Source organism: Notamacropus eugenii, chromosome 2, assembly GCF_028372415.1.
Source record: "Notamacropus eugenii isolate mMacEug1 chromosome 2, mMacEug1.pri_v2, whole genome shotgun sequence".
NCBI classification, from domain to species: Eukaryota; Metazoa; Chordata; class Mammalia; order Diprotodontia; family Macropodidae; genus Notamacropus; species Notamacropus eugenii.
The window spans coordinates 373,692,845-373,715,142 of NC_092873.1; the positions used below are offsets into that span (position 1 = coordinate 373,692,845).

Sequence of the window (22,298 nt, forward strand, 5' to 3'; positions counted from 1 at the left end):
CAGTTGTTATAATGGCAGCAGCATAGGACCAGCTTATCACTGGTGGGCAGAGTCCCTATAAATATCCTTCCCTCTGCGCTGACTGAAGGCCATTGGACAGGAATAATGAGGTTGTCCCCATTTTCTCCCAGTCCTGCAGGTCTGGCCCCTGACTCAGGCTTTTCTGCAACTAGAGGAAGTCCAAGCTGTCCTGGCTCTGAGAGAAAATGACTGTCAGGCCTGGGGGCATCAGGTCTATGCACTGGAGACTCTCTACCTGAATGCTGGAGGGAGAACTGACAGTGCTGAATCTGTATAGCGTGCCCATTCTGCACTCAGGAAGGAACCAGGGAGGGTAAGTTTCTGTGGGAGGCCAGGTTTGAAGGAAGAGGAGCCATCCACCCCACGCTGGTAGCATGTAGACCCAGGAGGTTATGTTGTATGTATTAGACTATAAACTCCATGAGGTTTGGGACTTTGTATGCCTGTGCACACGGGTGGCACTGTATACACACACACACATATGTACATATATGTGTGTGTATGAGTGTTAAGACAGATTGCATTAAAGAGGTAATCTGGTACAGTCTGGTACTGACATTGCAGTAAAGAAAACTGGGTTCAACTCTTACCACCTATGTAGTCCCAAGCAAGTCACCTAACTTTGCTGTGGCCTCAGTTTTTTTAATTTGTAAAATGAGGGGAGTTCCTACCAGGTCTAGATCTATGATCTTTTTTTTTTTTTGGAGGGGGAAGGTGAGGAAATCGGGGTTAAGGGACTTTCCCAAGGTCACATAGCTAGTAAATGTCAAATGTCTGAGCCTGGATTTGAACTCAGGCTCTCCTGACTCCCTGGCCCATGCTCTATTCACTGTGCCACCTCGATGCCACCAGATCTATGATTTTATCAATAAGCATGTACTGAGTGCTGGGGATATGAGATAAAAATTAAACAGTCTCTGCCTCTAAAGAAGGTATGTTCTACCCTATGACCAAGAATGAATCCTGGCTTTGCTACTTATAAACCATGTGACTATAATTATGAGTAAATCATTGATCTCTTGAGGTTCTATTTCCTTGCTATAAAGTGGGGATTATAATACTGGGGCTAATGAACCACTTCCCAGGATTTTCCAGAAATAGGAACCTCATTGGAGGTACAATGGAAATTGTGCTGAACTTGGAACCATGGGAAATGAGTTTGAATCTCAACTCTACCTGTTGCTACCCATGTGACCATGGACAAATCCCTAAACATTCCTGAACCTCTGTTTCCTTATCTATAAAATGAAGGGTGTGGACTAGATGACCTCTGGTGTCCCTTCAAGCCCTGGATCCACAATTTGGTGCTAAATCATTTATGCCAAGTGCCATATGTATGTAAGCTAATAATAATGCTGATGTATTAGGATATACAAGGATGATGGATGATATCAGGCCAATGGCCTGAGCTCCCAACTTGTCCTCACTACCTCCCCGAGGGCAGGGATAGGGATGGAGCCTATGACTTCATTAATCCAGGGAATTCCCAGATCAGGAGACTCCCTTTGCCAATGCAGGTGGGCAACTTCTAGGCTTAGAGAGGTTAAGGTTAAATTAAGAGGTTAAGTAACTTGCTCAGGATCACACAGTGTGTATGTATCAGAGGTGAGGAATTGAACCCAGCCCTTCCCAGATCCAAACACAGCTAGTTATCTCCTATACCATGAGTCTATACTATATTATATCTACCTCTTCCATGAAAAGGGCCCATCATGTATTGCAGAGTCCAGTTCTTAGACCACTTAAGTTGTATAGGGCTAGGAGTAACTCCTTGTGGAAAAATTAGGCTACAATGTTTTCTAGCTATTTCTCCTTCCTGCAGATGAACTACCTTCTTGGGTCACATGGACTGTCCACAGGCCTTCAGAGATCAAGAAGGAGAGACTAGAACCTTGAGAAGGCCTGGGTCCAAGACTCCTCCGTCAAATGCAGGAAGGGAGGGGAGCAGCAATGATCACTTCCATGCAGATGCCGCTCAAACCTATGCTTAGCCCTGACCTCTTCTCTGAGCTGCCGCTGACTATTTGGTCTGGCTTATTGCCTGCTTGAACTCCACAAATCTCACACTAAACTTGGCATCTTCTCTCCCTTTCACTCCCTCCAAGCTACTCCTCTTTCTGTGTTATCAATTTTACCCCCACCTCCACTCCAGTCTCTGTGTTTGAAAATGGCATTATCTTAAATTTTCCCATTTTTGCTCTCCTGGAGTTACTTGGTGCAATGTCTTGAGTGCTGAACTTGGAGCTCGGAAGACCTGGGTCCAAATCCCAGCTCTGCCACTTATGGATAACACTTATCTATATGATTTCTGGTAAGTCACTTAACCTCTCTTAGTTTCCTTTTCTGTATAATCAGGGATTGGAAGGGATTGGAAGACAGCTCTGGCTCTGAGATATTAGGTAAAACTTCTTTCTGGTATGGAGGTGAAGGGGACAGAGGCATTTGGTTGTTGCCCACTCCCTTCTTAGTACTCATTTCTCTCCAGTTCTAGGATGGTATTGTTTCCTTTCTAACCATTCCTTCTCTGTCCAATTCAGTGGTTGCCCCCCCTTACAATAAGCAGAGTGAGCATTCAAGAACTTTCGTAGGTGGGTACCAATCTACTTTTCTTAAAAAAAAAAGTTTCACCGATGTAAAAAAAAATTCAGTTCCCAATGTGACTCTCTCCCCAGAAGAACTCTCTCTGGTAACAAAGACAAAGCTAAGCAAATTAAATCAACATTCACCATGTCTAACAGCATTTGTGGCATCTTTATACCTTTAGTCTACCAGCTCTAGAACAAGAAAAGGGAGGTCTGTTTCATCATAAGCCATCCGGAATTGAGACTAGTCATTAAATTAATCTTGATTCTTACATCTCTTATCATTTCCTGGTATTGTCTTACATTACTCCCTTTCACAATTAGACTGGATATACCTGCTGGTGTTTCATATTTAAATATTTCCCTTGGTTTCAGTTTTTTATCTCTTCTTGCCCTATTCTATCTCCATGCATTTGGATATGTCATCCTCCCACCCAGCCCAGGTCCTACCTTAGTCCACCTCATGCTTGGTGACTAAAAGTTTTAGGTTTTTAGACAGAGTTGGAAATAACTTCAGCCTCTCCACCTGGTGAAATTATGTCTTGGCTGAGGTGTTAACAAATAGAGGAAATCTTCCTTGAATGCCCCTCTTTCTAGTAAAAGTGATTCTATCATCCTAAAATCCCTCATCCTTTGTTTTGACTTCTGTGCATTTATTTATTTGGAAGGGGGAGGGAGGCAATTGGGGTTAAGTGACTTGCTCAGGGTCACACAGTTAGTAAGTGTCTGAGGTCATATTTGAGCTCAGGTCCTCCTGACTTCAGGGCCAGTGCTCTGTCCACTGTACTGACTAACTGCCTCATTGCCTTCTGTACACTTATAACACATTCTTTTTCCAAAGAGATTATTTTTTAAGTTATTATTTATTTAAAAGCTTTATTTAAGGCCTTTTGTTGTTTTCTTACGTCACATTAATTTCCCAAACTCCATGCTCAATAAAATACTCTCTTGTAACAAAGAAAAACAGACATGACCAGCAAACACAATAATAGTTGAGATATGTGACATCATATATATGCACACACACACATATGCATATATGTATGTACACACACACACACACACACACGGAGACCATTTCTACTGAGGAGGGAACACATCTCCATCTCCAGATATATAATCCTTGAATTACAGTTATAATATACATCTTACCCTCTTAACTAGAAAGTAAGCTCCTTGAGGTCAGGCACAATTTCAGCTGGCCCTTCCCTGTTTGATAGTTTTTCCACTCTTCAACTCCCTTATCTCAGTCCCCTGCATAGCTGGTTTTCTCTCTTCAAGGCCTCCAAATACATCCTCATTCCTGACCCTTAACAGATGATCAGATGATATGAACTTTCAATTGCCCTCCATCCTTCAAAAAGGTTTGGTATAAGCATCCACTCTGTCTTCCTTGTATCTGATCACAGAAGAGGAATCCCTACTCCTTACTATGGCAGATGTCTACCTGAACCTTTGACCTTTTTTCTTCTTTAGGATCCTGCTATAGCAGTTGGCCTCCCCTTCATTTGCCCTTTCTCATCCCGTGACCCTTCTGCTGAATCCTAATACCATCCCATTTCTCTTCTTCCATTTCACTGTCAAAATTCTTGAAAAAGCTGTCTATGACCAATGCCTCCACTTCCACATCATCCAATAGGCTGCGGCTATTATTTCTCCTTTTGTAGCATCTCTTATACATGACTTCTCTCCTCTGCTATTGTCACCACTCTGGTTTGGGCCCCTCTCATCTCACATCAGTCCTCCCTCTTCTTAGTGTCTTCCTTCATTTTACCCTGTATATATTGTTTGTCCATAGTTTACATCCTGACTCCCCCATTAGACTGGAGCTCCTTGAGAACAGGGACCGTTTCTTTTTACTCCTAGAGCTTAGCAAGTGACTGGCACATAGTAGAGGCTTAATAAATGCTAGTTGACTGTCCCTCCAACTCTGCTGAAATTGTTCTCTCCACCAATAACCTTTGAATCCCCAAATCCAATGGCATTTTTATTCAGTCATCAACCTTTCCCTATTTGCAGTTTTTGAAGTTGCTAAAACTGTTCCAATGAATATTCTCTTTCCTTGACTTGAGGCACCACTCTTTCCTGATTCTCCTCTCTCAGTCTCAGTTTCCTCATCTGAAAAATGAGGGGTTTTGACTAGATCTGTCTCTAAGATCCCTTCTAGCTTTATGTCTCTAGTCTTATTATTAATAACTTACATTATTTAGCATGCTAAGTTTTGCAAAGCACTTCCTGCACAACACTTTGAGCCACTAAGTGTATTATTTCCATTTTACAAGTAAGGAAATTGAGGTACAACATGGTTAAGTGACTTAACACAGAGCTGGTGAGGGTCAGAAGGATTTGAACCCAGGTATCCTGGACTCCAGATTTCACAAGCTCTGCCCTCCACCAGGTGTCTGGGTCAGGAGTCAAATGCAGATTTCTTAATTTCATCCCCCATCGCTCCCCTATTCTTTCCATTATACACCAACCTGCTTTGCCTTTAAGCAATCCTTCATCCTCTCTGCTTTGCCCTGTAAGTTGCCCTTTGTTTACTCTCTTCACTACGACTACCAAGTCTATGCAGACTACTTCCAAACCTGCCTGATCTTTCTTCTCTCTAGACCCACTGGATTTGAAGTCCAAGTGCTGATAGAACACAGGCTCCTCAAGGGTAGGGACTAGTTCATTTTGTCTTTGTATCTCCAGGGCCTAGTATGACGCTGGGCATACGGTAGGTACTTAATAAATGCTCGATTTAAATCCCTACCCTGACAACATCTAGCTGCATGACCTTGGACAAGTTACTTAACTTTTGTGAGCCTCATTTTCCTCCTTTGTAAAATTGAAAGGGTGATTGATCAAAATTTGGCCCTACAGCTCACTGCTAGCACCATCTTGGATCACCTGCCTTGCCCAGGTGGGCCTCCCTAATACATCAATTTCAAGAGTGATGTTATATTTGGAATCAGAGGACCTAGACTGAAATCTTGGTTCACAGAGGCAACTTATTACCTGTGTGACCTTGGGCAAGTCATTTAACTTGTCTGGGTCTCAGGTTTCTCAACTGTAAAATGGGGAAGGGGTGGACTAGATGATCTACAAGGTGCTTTCCATCTCTGATCTACAAATAAGCATTTATTAGGCACCTTTTGTATATAGGGCACTGTGCTAGGTACTAGGAGAGAAATAAAGTGTAGCTATGTCCTAGTCTCTACTTTCAAGAACCCTATACTTAATAAGGGTAGAAGACAGAGGCAGTAAAGTGACATTGTGGAAAGAACATTGAATTTGGGATCATGAAATACATAGGTTCAAATCCTACCCCTAAACTTTACTAGCAGTGGGAGTAAGGGCAAAGGGTTGAAACTTACTTATCTATAATTTTGACATATGTAAAGTAGGCATCATAGGACCTCAGGTACCTACCTCACAGGATCATTGTGAAGAGCCCATAAAATCATGCATGCCAAGGCTTTTGTGGCCTTTAAAGTGCTATATAAATGACAGATATTTCTGCCAGGCACCTAGTACATAGTAGGAATTTAATAAATATGGACTTAAAAAAACGTCATTGGACTAGATGACCTGTATGGTCTCTTGTAGCACAAAATCTATGATCATACAGTTGCTTATATTCCCAGTTCTACTTGGCCATCTTGCTATTTCCTCCAATTCTGAATTTGAAATTTGACTTTAGAAATTAATTCATCATCCTTCTTTTTCTCCTTCTGCCATCATTCTTTCTCTCTGAAGCACCATTTTTCACTCTCCCATGTCAGAAACATAATGGTATTTTTGACTCTTCCTTTCCTTGGGTAAGCTAATTTCCCTCTCTGGGTAGGTCTCAGTTTCCTCAACTGTAAAAGGAGGTCCATTTTAGCTCTAGATCTAGGAGCCTATGACCTCTTTTCATAACATCTCTCATACACTACCTCTTATCTCTACTTATATTACTTTAGTGCTGGACCAGTCCTCCCCATTCCCATTACTGATTACTGCAAAAGTCTTCTTACTTATTTCCCCATGTTCACTCTCTCCTACCCAGCCCCCTTTCAACTGATTCTCTGAACTTCAGACTAGTCTTTTCCATGGATCTATGGATCCAGATGTTACCTCTCTGCTTAAAATACCAAGTGGTTCCCTATTGCCTACCGAGGACAGTTCAAACTCCACTTACCTGGCAGAATCACAGAGTGACCCCTTCAAAGTCTTTCACAATCTGCCATCATCCTCCTGCATTTCCAGCTTTATCTTCAATCACTTATCATGGAGTATGCCATATTTCAGCTGAACTAGACTGCTCTGATCTCTGCCTTCCCACTGCCACATTATTTCTTTCTTTTATATTGTTCCCTATGGTGGCGTTGCCTTGCCATCTATTAGATTTCTACCCTTATTCCCAGATGATAAGCTCCAGGAGGAGCAAGGATTGTATTTTATTTAAACTATGTATCTCCTCTAGTCCCAAGCATGGTGCTCTGCACACAGTAGGTGCTTTCTAAGTTTGTTGAATAAAGGAATGGGCCCTCACTAGTTTGGATTGGACTTTATATACATTGTATGTAAGGGTTCTTTATGTACTTTATTATTTCATCCCATTAAAACTTTATATGAAATCACTTACTCTTCCTTGGGTTTGATTCAAATATCCAAAGCTGATTGGAGTGTGTGTGTGTGTGTGTGTGTGTGTGTGTGTCTGTGTGTGTGTGTGTTATTTTCCTTTCCTTTGGGGGACAGGGCCTTCCAGGTTGGTCAAGTTTGATTTTCTACCTTTCTTCTCAAGCCTGTTAGAAACAGGGATCCCTTTTCCCAGGCTCTATGGTTCTAAGATAACCTGTTATAATCTGGAGAATCACCAGGTTCAGAATGCAAGGAGAGAGAGAGAGAGAGAGAGAGAGAGAGAGAGAGAGAGAGAGAGAGAGAGAGAGAGAGAGATGTGTGTGTGTGTGTGTGTGTGTGTGTGTGTGTGTGTGTGTGTGTGTATGTGTGTGTATTCCTTAAAGTGCCTCCTTGGATTATCAGAGACCAAGAACTATTCCTTCCCCAGTTGTACTCTCTCTCTCCTTGGGATCCATTATCTTGAGAATTAACCAGCCCTTCTCCCTCTCCCCCCAAAAGTCTAACCCCAATCACATAGATAAGCATTAGGCCCTGACCTGCTTTCTCTCACTAGCTTGACTCAGCATGTCAAAGTCTGCCTTAATGAGAGGTAAGGAGTCCAAAGCTTATGTAGGCCTCATTCTCCTCTGAGAAGAGAAGACAAAGGAGGTGGAGAGTGCTCAAAGAAAGACAAGAACCCATATGCCAGAGTCAAAAGGCAATCTTTCTTCCCACCTCCTATTCCTACCTCCCTCCTCCCCTCGTGTTTCCGGAGAACCAAGGCTGGCCACAGGGATATGTGTGATGGGGACAGCTGGGTCTGTGCCCCAAGGCTCTCAGTTCAGCCCCTGGGGAGGAGCCCCTTTGCCCCCTTCACTAGCTCAGGGACACAAAATCTGATTTCAGCTTGATTTATTGGACAAGACGTGCACTTCTTTACAGAGTTTCAATAACCATGGCTTCCTTCACCAAACAGAGGAATTGAATACAGGATTAGGATAAAACAGGGAACTGTAAGAAATACCAACTCTTCCCATGAGCCAAAGGGGCAGTAAGGTTGGAAAAGAGAGACAACTTTCTCCTTCCACTTTCCATAATACTCCTGGCCTCAGTTCATGCGGCAACGGGAGAGAAATGGGTGAAGAGAAACGGCGAAGCAATGCTTTGTCACATCAGAGGGAAGAGGGATGGTGGTAGCCCAGGTTGGAGGAGCCAGATTCTAGGCCCAGCTCAGTCCATCTTCTCTCCACCCCCAGCCTCTGGAACTCTGGGCTCTACTGCTGGCCCATGAATGAGCTGTCCTCTTCGCTGGTTAGAAAATATAAAACCAGATCCAGTGTGTAAGAACAGGTACAGTGCTGAGGGAGGAACTGAGCTTCTGAAGAGAGTCTCCACTTGGCCACAATGAGGAGAGAGGGAGAGAAGCCGCAGAGCCGTTAAGTACTTTTACTCGAAGTTTCCTCTTGTCACAGCAGATGGACGGGGTAACAGGCCGGGTTCTTCATCAGTATGCTTGGGTAGGGTGGTCAGTGGAAGGAGAACAGATGGAGGTCCTTCCCTCCCTGGGGGTAAGAGGCTTCCTCAGAGGGCAGGTTGGCTGGAAATAGGGTTGCTACTGTCGGAGGAGGCTAAGGAAAGCCGGAAGGGAAGAGACTGAGGGGCTGGCTTTCATTAGTAGGGAGAGGAGATCGGTAGCCATCAAAGTTGCGGGGAATGCTGCCACTCGTGGAGCCTGAGCTGTTACTCAGAGTCTCAATGCTTCCCTCTCGCTGGAGCTCTGCAAATGAAAGAAAAGACAGCCCAGGTCAAGAGTACAGCCTGAGGGGTGGGACTGAGAGGTGCTCCCTGAAGGGCAGGGATCTGCTGGGATTGCTTAGCCATCTGTGCTGACACCCAAGGGATCTTCCAGGCATCTCACTGTTGTCTCTTCAGCTGGTTGACCACCCCTATGCCTTTGGATAGGACCAAAAGCTGATCTGGAGCTTAGGGTCCCACAAAGAGGTCTGACTTCACTATGGGGCACCAACATTAGGCCAAATGTGTTCTTAACCCTGCCAGTGTACACCATGGTTAGATCCATGCATGTGCATCTATGGATACATCCATGCAGCCTGCAGACATATGGAGGAATGCATGAACGGTCTCTCCAGCAGAGAGCAAGGGCCCTGGTTATCAGCTCAGCTTGCATTCTGTGTGTAGTAATGGGGTCACAGTGTTTGAAGGAGGGAGGAATCAACCATGGCTCCCTCCTTCCTTTCCCACCCTCCCAACACACATATGTCCACTTTTAGTACAAGGTTCAAAGTCCATAGGTTCATTGCCATGCCAACCCCAGTCTGTGGCACTTTGTCTTTTGGGCCTTGCTAGACCGAGAAAGCACCCAAGTGAGGGTGACCCTCACACACACACACACACACACACACACACACACACACACACACACACTCCACCTCCTGTCAACCATTTGCCAAATTCATCTTTGGAACCTCCTGGAAAACCTCTTGTTACCACTGTAGGCAGAACAGGGTTAGGTAGTAGGGAGATGGGGGGAAGTTACATATAGGTGAAGAGATAACTACAGAGCTGCTAAGGTTCCTCCATTCTCCTCTCTGGGCTGCTTAGAGGTTCCAGAGTATAAAGGCTGACAGAATACAGAGGCCAAGACGTAGGGCATTCCCAGTAGAACATGGAGGTTCCCTCTCAGATTCTGATCCCCTTCCCTGGGCTCTTTAACAAGGTTCTTTTCCCACTGAGCTGTGGCTACCCACTGTGTGCCATCATGCCAGCCTGGAGTAGGAGCACACTGTCAAGAAGGTGACCCATAGCATACCCTGTCAACAAGCAACCTCACTGCAAGGCGGCCTCCTTTCCTCCCTGGTGCCATGAGCTCAGGAAGTCAAGGCAGTAATTTCAATCAGCTAGGAGTGGCTGAGCCCACGCTGACGCTGTACTTATCCTGTCTGGTCTGGGGCCTTTGGTTAGGGGCCCTGACTCCCTGGCTGGACACCACTGGTAAAACCAAGCCTGCACAGGCACCAAGCCAGGCAGCAGTGGGGCCACAACCCCAGAGAAGCACTGCAGGCCAGTGCTGTCTGAAACCAGCATCCAAAGAGTCAAGAGGTCTACCTTTCCTTCTCTGGGATGAGTAGTTCTCAAACTTTTTGATCTTAGGACCACTTTTTATTCTTTAAATTATTGAGGATCTCCTAAAGAACCTTTCATGTTATGATGAAAAGTTTTGACTTTGCGGATCCCCTGAAAGTGTCTCAGGGACCCCCAAGAATCCCTGTATCACTGTTTGGGAAACTGCCTGGAATTGAGGAGTCTGCAAGGATCCAAGGATAGGACTGGCATGGCTCCAGGACTAGTTATATAGTGTTTAGGGCATAGGGGCAGTATAAAGAGATGGATAAAAAGAGGAGCTAATTGTTAGATGGATGCTAGGATGGAAAAGCCTCAGTGACTTTTGTAGTAGAATGAAAACAGTTAAGTGAGTGGGGATGGTTGTGGAAGGCAGTAAGTCTATGGCTGGCTCTGGTGGTTTCAGGTCCCAGGGATGAAAGCTGAATCCACATCCACTTTGGATGGCAGTGCCCAGCTTAGTCTTCCAAGGAGAGAGGCAGGGAGAGGGCAGAGAACAAGGCAATCAGTTGGTTTAAGCCCCTACTTCCCCCTGGCTATCCATCTCCCCCGTCCCCCCACACTGCCACTCAACCCTATCCCAACCAATAAGGCACAGGCTGTGGGCAGCAGAGAGAACAGAAGGAAATTCAGATGCAAACCTGGAAAGGCAAACAGCCAAAAGCTTCACGGAAATATGAGCAGGGGGAGAAGGGCACGCACCCTCTACATGCTACCCCCTCCCCAGCACTCTGAAACATCTCCAGGTCTTTTCTCTTTCTTTACATCAAGACGGCGGGTTGGGGGTGGAGGAGGAAGATTGGCTGGCAAAGCAAGGAGATGAGCTGAAGAGCTCACAGCAGGAAAGGTAGGGAGGATGCTGAAAGATTCTCACCTTCCTTCCCTCCTCCTATCTCCCCACCCCCATGCTTCCTAGGGTCAGTACCCAGGAGAAGAAGGACCTTTATCATCCCCCAAATATCAGCAAGAGGTAGGGTAGAGGAAGGTTTAGGGTGATAAAAGAATGCCAGCATGCCCAGGACAAGGAGCTTCAGAAACAGACAACCAGAGAGCCCAGGCCTAGACAGCACATCTCCCCCTTCCCTCTGCTCCCCACCCCCACCTCAGTGTTGGCTCTACAAGCAGATGGGCAGGGCTGGGTCTCTGACAACCACTCTCTGGACAGCTGCTATCCCCATGCTTGGTGAACAAGCACTGGTGGTACTGGTATGTCTCAGGTCACCTTTCCTGCCCCTGCCACATGGCCAGTGACTCCAGCCTGGGGGAATTTTACAGGACAAATGTGCTGTCCCCTGGATGCTCGGTCATCCACTATGGACTGGATCTCTTAGCCATTCTAGTTGACAAACTACAAAGAAGAAGGCGGAGGGAAGCAGGATTCATTCAGGCAGCTCAAAGACTTGGAGTTTTGTCCCCTTGGCAGATGACTGGCCAACTTCATCCCACGGCGCCAACCAGAGAACACTATACACAAGGCCATGAGCCTATTCCAAACCACTCAGGGGAGGAGGGGTTGGGGAAAGGAAGGGAGAAGAGGGCCCCTAGAATGCTGCCAACATCAGCAGGATGTCCAGCCCAGCAGCCCTGAAAGAGTAGAGATGATAGGGGTGAATTTGTGGCATGGGCTTCCATTCCCCTCACTAGGCCAATCAAGGGGGATCCAGGGAACTAGCTACTCTCTGGTCAAACTCCTGGGAATTCTCCCAGAAGGCCCTGGGGAGACAGAGGAGTATATGTCTGAGGGAAGCCAGCTTTATGGTGTATGGTCCTTGGCTTCTCTCTATCCCCTGCCCCACCCAGCCCTGATTAAGTAAGCTAGAAAAGGAAAAATGTTGCCTTACCTTCCTCCATCACGAACGCACAATGCTTTGTTATTGTAGGGTTGTTCACGAACGCTGGGCTGATGAGATTGTTTTTTTTTTCCTTTTTTTTTTCCTTTTAAAAAGAAAAGTATTGAGGCATCTATTTTGAAGAGATATGGGTATAACTAAAGAGGCATACAGGTTTAGAGTGTCACTTTTTATTTTTGGTTTTGGTTTTGTTTTGCAAGCAGGTTTTAGAGGGTATCAGGAGAAGGAAGTCAAACTTGGAAGTTCTCCATTTTTGTGGAGAATTTCCATCCATAAGGACATCACCATGCATGTAGGGATCTGTGAGGAGCTTCTGAGAGGGGAGTAGTGGGGATGACCAACTGGGAAGGCTTTCAAGATGGAAGCAGTATGAGGAAGGAGATGGGGGAGGGGGCTGGGAGCCACACATTCAGCAGGTGCAAAGTTGGGGAAAGGGAGTGGGGTGTTACAGCTTACTCCCAAACACATGCAGTGCTTAATCTCGGGTGAAAGTAGGTAAGGTAGGATCAGTCTATTTTCTTGGGAAATTTTAGGTGTGTGTGATGAGGGACATAGCACAGGCTGGGCTTCCTTTTCCCTCCTTCTTTCTCCCTCTCAAGACTATGAGGGTCTCATCTTGTAACGCATAGCACACTGAACACTAAATTTCTCACCCTGCCTGTCTCCAGAGATCTACATGAGGTCCTTCAGAAATAGAATAATGTAATTCCATCCACTGGGGCTACTGGACATCAGCTTTCTTTGACATCCCACCCATTAATGCCCCACCAAGTGATTGGAAGTAATAACCACTCCAAGGTAACCTGGGCTCAGAAACAAGGTAATCCTGTTCCAAGGTTCCAGACACATTTTGTGCCCATGGAGTTTGGGGGGACAGGACATGCCATTCTCCACATCTGCAAAATGGGAGGGATAAAGAGGTGATGTCACGAGTTCAGGGTCCTGTAACCAGTCTCACGCAAGATTTAGCAATGGACCAAGAGGTCTTGACTCCCTATAGAGTCAGTCCTAGATTGGCATGTACAGGACCAAAGTGCAGGCAGGAAAGATAGCTGTCCCTGGGAGCCAGGTGTAGTTCAGAGGACGGAGAAGAGAAGTGTTGAAAGATACTGGGCAATTGTGGGGAAAACATTATATTGACCCCTGCTTAGCCCACCACTTATAGGAGCGAATATGTCCCTTCTAGTGTTTGAGGTCTGGCTCTCTCAAAGATTTTTGGCAGAAAATAAGACTTACATCCTTAGTCTCTGGCTGTCCCTAGGTGCCCCAAGCCCCCAGCACTGAGGAATGTTGGGATGTAGAATAATGAGGCAAAGGTACCCAAGAGAGACAGTCAAGGATAAGAAAAAGACCACTTCTCAGGGTCTGGGGGAATAGAGAACAGGTCTGGAAGTTAGAGTTCCTGGGGAGGAGGAACTGGGAAGAATTCAGAAACAGGCCAAGTTTTACTCAGACTTACAGGAGGAGAGGAAGAGAGAGCGCCTAGGAGAAGGAATGTAAGTCTTCAAGGAAGTAGGAGCCTTCTGTAAGTGTTACACATGATCTCTTCCAGAGGTAGCAGACTACAGCTGCCTTGGGAGACCTGAACTGTTGTTTCCGCTGGGTGCCTAGGCTCAGGTATGGGGGGCATCAGGGCAGTCTCCAGCCCTTTTCCATGTCCCGGTCTCTCAATGGCATCCTCCCTTTACACCTATCTGAGTAGGAAGCCAAAGCCCTTCTGGAAGCGGTATGTGGAGTGAGGACTGGCCTGTGAGGACGACAAACTCGGGGAAATGTCTGCCTACAGACAGGAGGGCTCTGTCTGGCATGGGCAGGTGCTTGGGGAGAAGGGTGGCAAGGATGGAAAAGGAGTACATGAAGAAGGGCTCTCATTCAGGGTCAAGTTTCTTCTCTCCTCTTTTTCTAGGACCAAAAATGCATGTCTGAAAAATGCCTGCAAGGAAGGGAAGGGACATTCCATCTTAAAAGATCCAGCCTCAGGTGTGAACATTTCTCTAGGGGCACGTCCACTCAGTATCCAGGGAAAACATAGTAGGGCTCTACTGCCCAGGACCCACAACATGATGTGTCTGAGCTTTCCCCATCCCATGTCCTCTCTCCTGACACCCAATGTCCAGCTCCCATCCCCTGCCCCTGTGGTTGCTTCTCTCCTTCCAGATTCACCTGCTCACAAAGTCTGGGCCACACAGAGTTGTCTGTCCCTCCCTTCCAGTTGGGCATTGTCTGGGTACATGACACTAGGTCCTTGAGCTGGCCAGAGCAGTGAACCATTCAGAAGGCTAATGTGCTGACACAAAGAACTTACATATGCCTTTTTTCACAAGTTGTCAGTGACTCCACACAGCCCAGAATCTTAGGGGGTCTGAATGTATGGAAGTTATGGTATTAGAACCACACAGTCTACCAGGGTCAGGCTGAGAGTATGTCCATGGGGGCATGGGAGGGGGGCAGGTAGGACTAGCCCAGAGACCCAGAACTTTGAAGAGGCAGGCCAAGATCTTCAGCCTTCTACTGCTCAGGTGGAAGCACATTTAAAGCACCCTTAGCATTGGATTAGAAAGTCATACCTAGATTCAGTCAGAAACCCCTGGGCCTCTCTGTGGGTGGATGATAAGTATAGGTCTGGCCAGCCTGGGGCCTCAGGTCAGGGAAGGGGGTGAGGCCTGGCTATCTCTCACATCCTTCCTTCAGTCTCAATCTGAACCTCCAGAGCCATGAGTGTCATTTGGTGGAAGGCACAGAGGAATGGGAAGGAGCTGCCTGCAAGTGGGGGCTTCTCGCCCCCAAGACTGTAGAGGCTCAGGCTGGCCTAGTGATGGGGGAAGGGAGAGGGCACAGGCAGGAGCAGCAGCTGCAGGGCTCATGGCCTCCTGTCCTTCATTGCTGCTGAGGCTCCAGTCAGGTTGCTTGATATCCTCCAAAGCGCTGCCCATTAAAAGGATTAGGAGAGTGTTTGGTTTGTATTGCCGGGGCTGGGACCACCCCTACCACCAACTCCCTGGGAAGCGAACTGAGAATCTACCCGTTCTAACATGTGTTAAGGATGGAGCAGAAAGGGGGTAGGAAAGAGACATGCCACAGACTAGGGGCCTTATTTTACCCCATATCTCAGGTTCACCCTGAGATCCACAGTAGATTCCTATCCTTTCCTGTCTCTTGGGATCTGCTTGGGTCCCAGAAAGGCAGCAGTGGGAGCCAGGTAAGAGGGGTGGGGACGAGGTTGGGGGGGGAGGGAAGAAAACACCTCATTGGGCTTTTCTCTCTACATTTGCCCTCACCAGCAGGTGTCCCCGTAGCCTAGGGCCCATGCCAGGTTGGCCTTGCCAGGTCCTAAGTGTCCCAGGTGTCTTATGGTTTTTCTCATTTTAATCAAGAAATGGCCTAGGGAATGAGGGTGGCAGGTATTTGTTTATAGCTTTTAATTTTCTTCTATTTCTTCTTGCAAATGCCCTCCTAGAAGCTGTAATATAAATTTCTCACCCTGTCCTGAATCATTGATTGCTGGCCTCAGCACCCTGCTGCCCCCACTCCCTAGCCCCCACCATTCCAGGCTCGGTGCTAGTGGCTCCTGACTAAGCCGAGGGGCTGGGGGTGGAACAAAGGGCCAGGAAAGCTTAAGAGTTTCAGTTTCAATTGACCCTACTCTGGTGGCAGTAACGATCTTTGGGACTTGGGGGGTGTTTCATACCTGAAGAGCTATATGGGGAAAGCTGTTCCCATCTGAGGACCTCGAAACTACACTGCATGGTATCTTGGACCTGTGACTCCTTTGCATATGAGGTCAATCTCTTAGAGGGTGAGCAGAGAAAGGGGCTCATTTATGAAGGGCTTGCTCCTTGTTTGCATTAGAGTCCATTCCTTAAATGAACTCCAGGAACGTCTTCAGTGCCCTGGCAAATGATTTGATTCCAAGGCTAATATTATCAGAGTGGAGCAGGGGTAGGGAGCTGTGTGGGAGTGGGAGAGGAGTTTCTCAGGGAGACAGGGTAGTTATAAGTTCTGAATCTGAGTGGAAGACACAATGGGGGCTTGGCCAGGGCCAAGGAGGAAGCCAAAACCCCGCAATTTCTTGTGAAGGTTTAGCTCGGTGAAAGAGACATTTGCTCCATTTTCTCTCAGAAATTCCAAGCCAGTCTCAACCCTTTGTGTACTTTTCAGGAGGTTAAAAGGACAGATAGCTAAAGGAGAGGGCCAGGGTTCTTCTCTGCATGCAGGCAGGAAGACCAGCCCTCAGGAGGGGTCCCTTCTCTCCACACTACCCTATTGTGAGCCCAGCCTCTGGAGCCCTGGGCAGCTCTGCAGTGGTGGTCTCCAAAGGGCTCTCTCTGTGTGTCCCTCTACCTCTCTGTCTCTCTCATTGGCCCTCTGTCACCTTTTCTGGGCTGAGAGCCCACAGAAATCCACCACATCCGCCAAATAACCCTAAATAGTGGCTAGCCTAGAGCTCGACATAGCGATAGCTCCTAGGGCATCCACCAGACCCAATCTCAGGCCCATCCCTAAGGAAAGTCTGGAAGCTGCTCTCTTCACTTTGTCATTAGCTCCTCCTACCCCCCTGGCCAGATAGTGCCTGTCCCCAATCTGTGACTCTACTGAGATCCTGGCCAAAGAGAAAAGCTCTAGGGACAGAGATGGGGAACTTGTGGCCTTGAGGTCACATATGGTCCTATAGGTTCTCAAGGTCCTCAACCCCACTTTAGATTCAGTCAAAGGGTCCAGCTTGAGCACCTACAGGGCCATATGTGCCCTCGAGGCCACAGGTTCCCCACCCCTGCCTGGGTCTGGGATGAACTTTTCTCCTGTGGAGGGTTTTTTCATTCACACAGACAGCATTCTTAGGACTTCAGTTGGTAAAACAACTACCAGAGGAGGCTTCGTGAATTTGAAGTGGGGGCCTGGGGGTGGGGGAATAAAGCACCTATCACCATGCGCTGATAACAGCTGGTTCCCAGAAGCAGACAAGGAAGAAAGAACAGGCATTTTGGCCTAGTTATCTCTACAGTTTAGCACCTGAGGCTGAGCACCTGGAAAACACCAGGAAAATGGTCAGATAGCAGCAACAACAGATTTACATTGCTGGACGGTGACCTCAGCCATAACTACTCCCTTCTCCCGGGAAAGGCGGCAGCCCATCCTCAGCCCCTCTACTTGGAATCAACATTTGCTCTCTGGGCTGGAGTCAGTCTTTTGGGGATTCTGAAGTACCTAAGGTGTGCCTGAAAAACGCAGTCCCTGACCCCAACCTGGTTTCCCTCATTCACACCTCAGGCCTTAGGCCTGGCCTCCAGTTTCAAACACAGGGGAACCAAGAGCCATAATGAATCAGGCCCAGGGCCAAGAACACAAAGGAATACAAACTCTTCGTTTTTCAGCTGTCTCCCGGGTGACTAAAAGCTCTGATGAGCCGGGAAGTCATCCCACCAAACTCAGGTTAGTCATATGGCAGTGTCTGCCATACCGTGGCTGGAGATGTTACACTGAAACATGGTGGTTACAGGAGGGTAGAAGAGCCCTGGACTTCTTTCTGACTTGTCTGAGGCTCTTCTGAGCTTTCACAGCTCTTCTTGACAACGGAAAAAGACAGGCAGACTTGCCTTCTAAAGACACAGTGGAGAGGTAGCTACAGAAGCTCTCTGTAAGGCATCTAACTTCAACCTGTAGAACCTCAGCTCTGCCTAGACAATGGGGGAGGAACAGGTATCCTAAACTGCGTGTGTGTGTGTGTGTGTGTGTGTGTGTGCGAGAGAGAGAGAGAGAGAGAGAGAGAGAGAGAGAGAGAGAGAGAGAGAGCAAGAGAGAAGAGAAAGAAAAAGAGAGAGAGAGAGAGATATGAGAACACACTCAGAACTCAAAAGGAGAAAAGAATTTGGAAACCTCTTCAAGAACAGCTAGACCAGCTCTGTCCCAGCTCCTTTTCTGTCTTTTCCCCATGCCTGGTGATCTTGTTCATTCCCACATCTCTGCCTATCTCTAAACAGATGAACTCCAGGTCTATACATCTAGGCCCAGTCTGTCTCCTGAGCTCAAGTCTCACCGCCTACTGGACATTTTGGACTGGAAGTCCTATTAACAGCTTGGATTCATTATGCCCAGAACAAAACTCATTTTTCCCTGCCCCGGCCCCCCCACCCCATTTCTGAACTTTTTCTCCACCGTCTTCCTGGTCACCTAGGTTTATGGTCACCATCCTGGTACATCATCCTCTCATCTCTTTCCATTCTAATCTGTCCTTCACATAAGAGGCTAAAATAATTTTCCTCAAACACATATCTGCATGTGTCATTTTCCTCCTCAATAAACTCCAGTGGCTCCCTAGTACCTTTAGACTCAAATATAAACACATCTATCTATTTAGCATTTAAAGTTCTTCACAACCAGGCTCATTCTTAGCTTTCCAGTCTTCTTACACATTAATGCCTGCTCTGACTCCCCACTTGCTCTTCCTCACACACAGCACTTTATCTTTCATCTCTGGACCTTTGCACTGGCTGTACCCTTGCTTGGAATGCTTTTTCTACTTCCCCTTATCTCTTAGAATCCTTTCCTCTAAGACTTAGCTCAAATACATTCTGCAGGAGGCCCTTTCCAATCTCTCTCCCTGGTCGTGCCTTCCCCTGCCTGCAAGACTACCTTCTGCCTGCTCTATCTTACATTTGTACATGTCTGTTTATGATCATGTTGTCTCCCCCACTTGAAAGTAAGCTTCTTGAGGACAAGGCTGTTGCTGCTTTTTCTTAGCACAGTGTCTGGAATAATTTATGATTATTAATAAACTATTAACATTATTAATAAATTCTTGTTGATTGGTGATTGGAGGTGGCTTTATAAGCACCAAAGAAACAAATATTTCTGTATCTGGGCCTTATATTCTTCATCTGCAAAGTGAATGGGTCCATGGATAAAGACCCTTCCAACTCTACATTCACAATCTAATCAACCCTGCATCAACCCTCTTGATGTGAGAGGAGGGAGTATCCTGTAAGATGACAGGGCTGGGGTGGGCGAGTGGAGAGAGGGCAAGGTAAGGGGTGTGATGGCAGGGATTGGAGGAAAGAGGGAGGGAAGAGAGAAGTGGGAGGAGGGATAGAGGAGGTCTCCAACAGGAGAAAGGATACTGGGGTAAGGAGAGGCCGAGAAGAGCAGCAGAGGGAAAAGGTTGGATAATAGTTGGAGATATGTAAGATTGATCTGCTCAGACTCCTTCCAGGATTATATTTAGAGATAGTGAAGTTGCTTCCCTCCACTAAGATCCTTCTCTGAGGCATGGAAGTGCCTCTGGTTGATGAAGGCCATACCAGCAGGGCAGCCATGGTGGAACCCACTGACCTAGGAAGTCTGGAGCTGGCTATTGCTTTTTTGTCTCTTACTAGGAAAGTGGAGAAAATAAATCCAAAAGGACTTTTCACTGGGAGGAGGGAGGGGTCCTAAAGCAATGAAGGGCACTACATACAGCCTGCCTTGGTGGAGGGAGCCTTCACTCCCCATACTGGTGAAATCCCAGAATTCTGATGGGCATCTGATTGAACTACTGGCCCTGGTTAACACCTCAGTTGACCCATCTTTTAATATATATCTTACAAAGAAAAGGTCAGTCCAGTCCAGGTAGGACCGGAGCTGTGCTGTTGAGTTTCTGTGGTCTTTCCTGGATTGGGCTAAAGTCATGTTTACTGATCAGGTTCAGGAGAAGTTCTAAGCTAGGCTCTATAGGTGTCAGAGATGGAGATCAGCAGACTGGCTGGGAATCAAGAGACTTGGCCTGGAGTCTTAGCTTTGCTGATGTTCTAGGTGACCTGGGGCAAATCACCTCACTTGTCTCTGACTCAGTTCCTTTATCTGTCAGCTAAGGATAATACTTGCCTTGTCCTCACGGGGTTGTGGTGAAGACAGAATACTACACTTGAGGTTAGGAAACTAGAATTCAAATCTTGTCACAGACCCTTGTGGCCCTGAACAAATCACTTAACATATCTTTGCCTCCATTTCCCCATTTGTAAAATGAAGATAATAGCACCTACCTGCAAGGGCTGTTTTGAGATAAAATCAGAAAGCATTTTAAGGCTTGAAAGTGCTATATCAATGTTAATTATTATTAATGGGGAAAGCATGTTGGAGGACTTGACATACTATGTAAATAAATGCAAAATCTTTTTATTACTATTGTGATTTTATGGTCGAAAAATAAACTTTGTTACTCCTGGTCTTCCCTTGCTCAGCCCCACTAGTCATACAGTGTCCCTGAGGTACTGAGGCTTCCCACACCCTCCCAAGAGGCCTGGGTCTGACAGTATATTTCTAGATAGCTGAAATACACCTTCTACCTTTCTGCCTCCTCTCCTGCAGCTCATTTGCACAAAAGCAGAGCCAGAGACTGGGGGAAATTCTCTTTTTGGGAGACCCAAGGTCCTAGCAACATAGCAGGCATACCTTGTGGAGAAAGAATGTCTAGCTGGGAGGAAGGCTACACAATAATTTCTGCACATCTGCCGAGATGCCAAGTGTGCAGGCTTAGTAGGGTGGGGGTGGGGTGGTGAGAGAGAAAAAGCCGGGAACAAGGTGTTCGTCCTGGGAAGATATGGAGAGTCCAGTGGAAGGGAGCAGCTGAAGTGAGAGGAGGGGGCTTGGGACCCTCTCTTTAGACCAGATATTTGGCCACCATGCCTGAATCTCTCTCTTCCTGTAGCCCCAGTGACCAGATTTAGGAGGGACCATTTTGGTTCATTTGAGCCACACCACAGCCTCGATGGGGCATGAGGTGGGGGGCACTGGGCCCTTGGATCTTAAGAAAGACGCCGCACGTCTTGAACACTTGCCTGGCCTGCCTGAACCTCATCTGGTTCTCATTCAAATGCCCCAACATAATTAAATTCTCAATAACGCAGGCCAAGAATTCAGTAAGATGTGGCTTTTTCCTTTTTTTTCCCCTTTCCATTAAGGCTAAGGAATTAAAATGTACCACTGGATAGACAGGCCAGCTTCCTTCCCCACCCTCACATGCCTTCTCTGTTCTGCCCTACTGCCACAGAGGTGATGGTCTAGTGGTCCCGAGTCATAGATCAGTCCTTGGATCCTCAGACTTACCTGAGGACACTGACACGTTATGGCAGAACAACAATCTTAGCTAGTTGTGAAACTTATGCCGTCTGGGGATACAGGGGTGGGGGTCCTTCCTTCCCTACCATGTTTTTGTGTGGCTCCCAAGTAATGGTGCCAAAGCAGAAGAGATCTACAGTGCCCTGGTCACCTATGGGTGGAGCTTGCTTCCTGGCATATCCCATATATGAATCTGTTGTGGCTCTTCAGGACTAAATAATATAACTTCCCTGATTGCTGTGTGTGTGTGTGTGTGTGTGTGTGTGTGTCCTTGTGTCCTTCTCCAGGGCTACTTTGGCTCATTCTGGTTTCATGATCACTCAACAATTCCCTGAAATTGTGTGTGTATGTTGTGGGGAGGGATTGAGGGCTAGAAAGAACTTTATAGGTCATCTAGTTCAGGACATCTCATTTTACAGTTGAAAGAATGGAGACTTAGGGAGGTTCACTGACTTACTAAATGTGACATGGCTTGTAATTGTGGTAGAGATGGGGAGGGTGTTGGGTGGGGTAGGAGGGTGTGTGATTTTTGTGTGGTAGAAGATTGAATTTTCAGATTCAGGTCAACTGACTCCTAACTGAACGCTCAGGAGATGTTACCTCTCCTAGAAGCAAAGCCAGAGAAGGTCAACCAATCTTGGCCCAGTTTTTTTGGGAAATCACAAGGAAGAGCAATGGAGAAATATGAGGAACACAGGGAAATGTGGCTAATCACCTCTGAGTCTTTGACATTCTTCCCATTACCTCTAAGAATCTCTTATCTCTTCTGAATCCCCATGGCTTGCCTTGGAGACAAGACCCCATTTCTGGGCCTCCTCACTCCTGCCTGAGAATGAACACGAAACTCAGCAAAGCATTCTGCTTTCAGGAAGCTCTAGGACACGCTTCTCTCAAATGGGGAGGGTAAACTGTCCAAAACCCAGGGCCCTTGTAGCCCTGGGTGAGTTTGAATGGTTGTATTCCTCTTACTTTCTGTTGATTTAGAAGAAGACCATGTTCCTAATCTCTCCTTTCCCTCCATCCCTTC

General features: G+C 46.8%; 1 protein-coding gene across 13 annotated transcripts in view; it reads right to left on the reverse strand.

Annotated features, from left to right (window-relative positions):
• Positions 1-8,085: 8,085 nt before the first annotated feature.
• Positions 8,086-22,298, reverse strand: part of BCAS3 (BCAS3 microtubule associated cell migration factor) — an 803,928-nt gene continuing 789,715 nt past the window's right edge. For 9 of the 13 annotated variants that reach the window (XM_072637728.1, XM_072637734.1, XM_072637731.1 and 6 more), the window contains one exon: positions 8,086-8,967. In XM_072637728.1, the coding sequence (XP_072493829.1) occupies positions 8,819-8,967 (149 nt within the window). In that variant the 3' untranslated portion in view covers positions 8,086-8,818. Of the gene's footprint in view, positions 8,968-12,172; positions 12,267-22,298 lie in introns of all 13 variants that reach the window. The other 4 variants (XM_072637735.1, XM_072637732.1, XM_072637729.1 and 1 more) reach the window with 1 other exon arrangement.